Source organism: Silene latifolia, chromosome 9 (assembly GCF_048544455.1).
Source record: "Silene latifolia isolate original U9 population chromosome 9, ASM4854445v1, whole genome shotgun sequence".
NCBI classification, from domain to species: domain Eukaryota; kingdom Viridiplantae; phylum Streptophyta; class Magnoliopsida; order Caryophyllales; family Caryophyllaceae; genus Silene; species Silene latifolia.
In genome coordinates this window covers 136,348,502-136,353,021 of record NC_133534.1, presented here as the reverse complement: position 1 = coordinate 136,353,021, position 4,520 = coordinate 136,348,502, and the positions used below count along the sequence as shown (strand labels likewise).

Below are 4,520 nucleotides of genomic sequence, written 5' to 3'. Positions count from 1 at the left end.
TCATTTTCTGCCTTTATTGCTCTTTCCTTGCTTCCCTTCTTTTTACACTTTTAGTTTAGAAAACCAATTACAACCCCCCACCCCCCCCCCCCCCATTTGTGACCAAATAGACGGACCTTTACAGATATCTTGCCTCCCTGAGAAGATCGACCTGACTTCCCTAGCTATACAATTAGTTTAGTTAGTTATTTTTTATAGGTATACGACAGCCCTGTCAGTAAAATCACGTCGCCTGGTTGTGGTCGTATTTTGAAATTTTGACCTGTTTGTGCTCAAATCGGCGTAGAAATTGCCTTTTTGAGTTGTAGAAAATACCCCATTGGAAGCAAAATGAAATAGAAAGATTTTAACAATGAATAAAGTGGGCTTGTTTGGGATTTTAGAAACTAAAATAAAAGGTAGGAATTGGAATAAAGTGAGTAATAATTTCTGCTCATCCTGGGCCATTTGTACTAATTCTAATCTTCATACTGGAGGTCGGATTTGGCTCATTTGGGACCCTGGTTTGTTTGATGTGGATGTCTTGGATGTTACTATTCAATGTATTCACACAAATGTGTTTGATAAAGCAAGAAGGAAGGGATGCTATTTTACAGTGGTGTATGGCCTTAACACACTGGGAGATAGAGATCCTCTTGGCAAAGTATTAGATCCTATCATCTGCAGATTAATGCTCCTTGGCTCCTTTGTGGTGACTTCAATGCTATCATGGGGAGAAATGAGAGGTTTGGGGGTGCTGAGATAACTATTGCTGAAATTAGACCTATGGCTGATACCATTAGGGACTGACATATGACTGATATGACTTTAAGAGGGGCATTCTACACTTGGAATAACAAACAAGGGAATGATACTCTTATTTACAGTAGGATTGATATGGCATTTATCAATGAGGATTGGCTTGAACAATTCCCTGATAGCTATGTTCACTTCCTCCCTGAGGGACTTTTTGACCATTGCCCTGGTTTGGTCCACTTTGAGGAAGAGAGACAGAGGAGGGGAACTACTTTCAAGTACTTTAACATGTGGTCTATGGCCACTAATTATAAGGATGTTGTGTTAGCTGCCTGGAATAGGGATGTGCAGGGCACGCCCATGTTCAGAGTTGTTAGTAAGTTAAAGGGTTTGAAGAAAGGTTTGCTGAAACTTAATAAGGAGAATTTTGAGTATATTGAGAACCTTACCCATTTGACTGAACTGTCCCTTAAACATTTCCAATCCCTTCTTGTTACTGACCCTTCGAACAAGGAGTGGATTGAGAATGAGAGAGCTTGTGCCAGGGTGTTGACTGAAATAGTTAAAGTAGGGGACCAGTTTCTGAAACAAAAGGCAAAGTGTGACTAGATGAAGTCAGGGGATGAGAACACTGCCTTCTTTCATGCTGCTATCAAGAAGAGAAGGGCTAGGAATAGGGTGTTTCAGATCAGGGACATGAATAATAATCTCTATGTTGATCCTAAGGATATTCAGCAGGCATTTGAGGACTACTATCAAAACCAGCTGGGGAACTCTACTCCTGTCAACCCTCTAAACAAAAAAATTGCACAACGTGGGAATTGTCTTACTCAAGAACATTGTGATATCCTTAACGCTGAGGTTACTGGAGAGGAAATCAAGGCTGCTATGTTTGACATTCCTGGGAACAAAGCTCCTGGACCAGATGGTAACAGTAGCCAGTTCTTCAAGGACAATTGGACTATTGTGGGTGCTGAAGTGATTAGTGCTATCAAAAATGTTTATGCTTCTGGGAAACTACTGAAGCAAGTCAACAACACTATCATCACTTTAATACCTAAGACTGAGATCCCTGAGACTGTGATGCAATTCAGACCAATTGCATGTTGCAATACTATCTACAAATGTTTGTCTAAGGTGATCTGTGCTAGAATGAGTCGTATTCTCCCTTATATTATTAGTCCCTCTCAGGGGGCTTTTATCAAAGGAAGAGACATTGTAGCCAATATACTTATTTGCCAGGACCTTATTAAGATGTATAACAGGAAGAGTTGTTCCCCTAGGATGTTGATGAAGCTTGACCTTCAAAAAGCATATGACTCCATTGAGTGGTCTTTTGTTTCTGATATGCTTGAGGCTCCTGGCTTTCCTAAAAAGTTCACTGATCTTCTGATGCAATGTGTTAATACCCCTTCTTATTCTCTTTCTCTCAATGGGGAAACTTTTAGGTTTCTTAAGGGGCAAAGGGGATTAAGACAGAGTGATCCACTTTCCCCTCTTTTATTCACCTTTTGCTTTGACTACCGTAGTAGAATCTTGTTGATTGTTCAACAACATAGAAAGTTCAGGTACCATCCTTTATATAAGAGGATCAACCTTACTCATCTTTGCTTTGTTGATGACCTTATTATGTTCTGCAAAGGTGAGAGAGCTTCTATTAATCTCCTACTTAAAGCTTTTAACTACTTTTCTAAGGCTACAGGGTTGGTGATGAATAGTGGTAAATCAAATTTCATTTCTAATGGAGTTCCTGATAGCCTGATCAGAGAGATTGAGCAGGCCACAAGGATGAAGAGAAGTGCAGTCCCTTTCAAATATTTGGGCATTAATGTGTCTCCTAAACGTCTTTCCATAATGGACTATAATTGTTTGATTGTGAATGTGGTTACTAATATTAGGGGACTGGGTTCTAGAAAGTTATCTTATGCTAGAAGGGTTGGTTTGATCCAGTCTGTCCTTAGTACTTTGCACTGCTACTGGGCTCGTATTTTTATTTTACCCAAGACTGTATTTGCTGCAATTAAGAAAATATGCAGGCAGTATCTTTGGTATGGAAAGGATCCCAAGGAAAACCCTGCCCTGGTTTCCTGGGAGAGAATTTGCAGACCTAAGAAACAGGGGGGCTTGGACTAAGGGAACTTCATGCCTGGAACATTGCCACTATTGGAACTTATGTCTGGTGGGTGCAGCAGAAGACTGACCATCTTTGGGTTCGTTGGGTTCATGCAGTCTATATCAAATCTGCAAGGTGGATGGACTATGAACCTAGCAATGGTGCAAGTTAGGCCTGGAGGAAAATATGCCAGGTTAAGAACATTTTCAAGAATTTTTTCTCTGTTGGTGAGCCTTATTCTGCTCAGAAGGGGCATCTCTTGTTGAAACCTCTTACTAATAAGGTTGCCTGGTATCCTTGGGTCTTAAACAAATGTATTTGTCCTAAACACTCTTTTTTGTGCTGGTTAGTAGCTCAAAATAGACTACTTACACAGGATAGATTGGTGAGGATGAGGATCATTGATACTAATTGCTGTGAAGTCTGTGGACTTATGGCTGAGGATCACAATCACATTTTCTTTGGTTGTGCTTTCAGCAATCATTGCCATCAACTGGTGCAGAGGTGGTGCAAAGTTACTTTGCCTGCACAGGATTGTATTCAATGGTGGACTAAATGGAGGACTCAATCTGCTTCCAAGAAAAAGGTCATTGGGGTCATTCTAGCAAGTCTTATGTATCATTTGTGACAACATCGAAACTCTTGCATGATAGACAAAGTTGTAATGAGTCCTTTGTGTCTTGTTCAGAGGGTTCAGCTTGATGTTAGAGCTAGATTACAGCTGATTGACATGAAATGTAATAGTAGGCTTGTCCTTGACTGGTTGTTGGAAATTTGAGGTACCCAGCCTTATAGTTTCTTAAACTAGTTTGATCTATTATTGTATTGATGTAATGGGATATTTTTATGATTAATGGCATCTACTTACATTCCCCCAAAAAAAAAAAAAAAAAAGAAAATACCCCATTGCGTCGGGAACGTACTTTGGGTTGTTGGCGGACCTTGTTGTTAGAAATCTATATCTCATTATACAACATATTCTTATATGTTACAAATTAATTTAGTCATAAAATTAATTTAGATCTTATGCATGCAAACTTAAATTAAAAGAGAAGAAATCATCAACCCTTACTATGATAATTTCGGTCATTATGGGCACCAACAAGATCTCATACTTGTTAGTTCTTGAGATATAATGAATATAAGGATGATCCTCCAAAATCCCAAAGTAGAGATTCTCCTCTTGATTGCACCCAAGATTATCCCTTATCCCCACTAAATAATATTAGCTAGATATTAGTTTAGTAGTTTACCTTAAAATTGATTACTAATACTCATGTATTACATTAATAATTTTAGTAATCTTTCATGAACAATTTGAATAAAAAATCTCATGTTTTGATGAAGAAAAGGATGAACATGTGAGAGAAGATGATATTTTTGCATGTGTATGAATACAAGGAAAAATAAGAGAATAAAATTCTCTCTCTCTTTCTTACAAAACCGGTGGAGGAGTATATTAAGACCATTGCATGGTCTTTTCTTTTACTTTTGTTCTTATTAAGTAAAGTAGGTGTAAGACTACCCAAAATTATAGGTAATCATAGTGTTTTATTTATCCATTAAACAGAACACCCACTCACCCATACTACCTCCAATATTTCGGTCCATGTACCATAAAATGGACTACCATTTTATTTAGTCAATTTGTCATATGTCACATGTAGTATGC

General features: G+C 38.4%; 1 protein-coding gene across 1 annotated transcript; it reads left to right on the top strand.

Moving 5' to 3' along the window:
- The first annotated feature begins 792 nt into the window (after positions 1-792).
- LOC141601633 (uncharacterized) lies at positions 793-1,344 on the top strand. The gene has a single exon (XM_074421927.1). It carries the CDS (start codon positions 793-795, stop codon positions 1,342-1,344), a length of 552 nt encoding a protein of 183 aa, XP_074278028.1.
- The last annotated feature ends 3,176 nt before the right edge of the window (positions 1,345-4,520 follow it).

What these genes read in the sequence shown, in the direction of transcription:
- LOC141601633 (XM_074421927.1), top strand. Translation starts at nt 793, where the DNA reads ATGACTGATATGACTTTAAGAGGGGCATTCTACACTTGGAATAACAAA.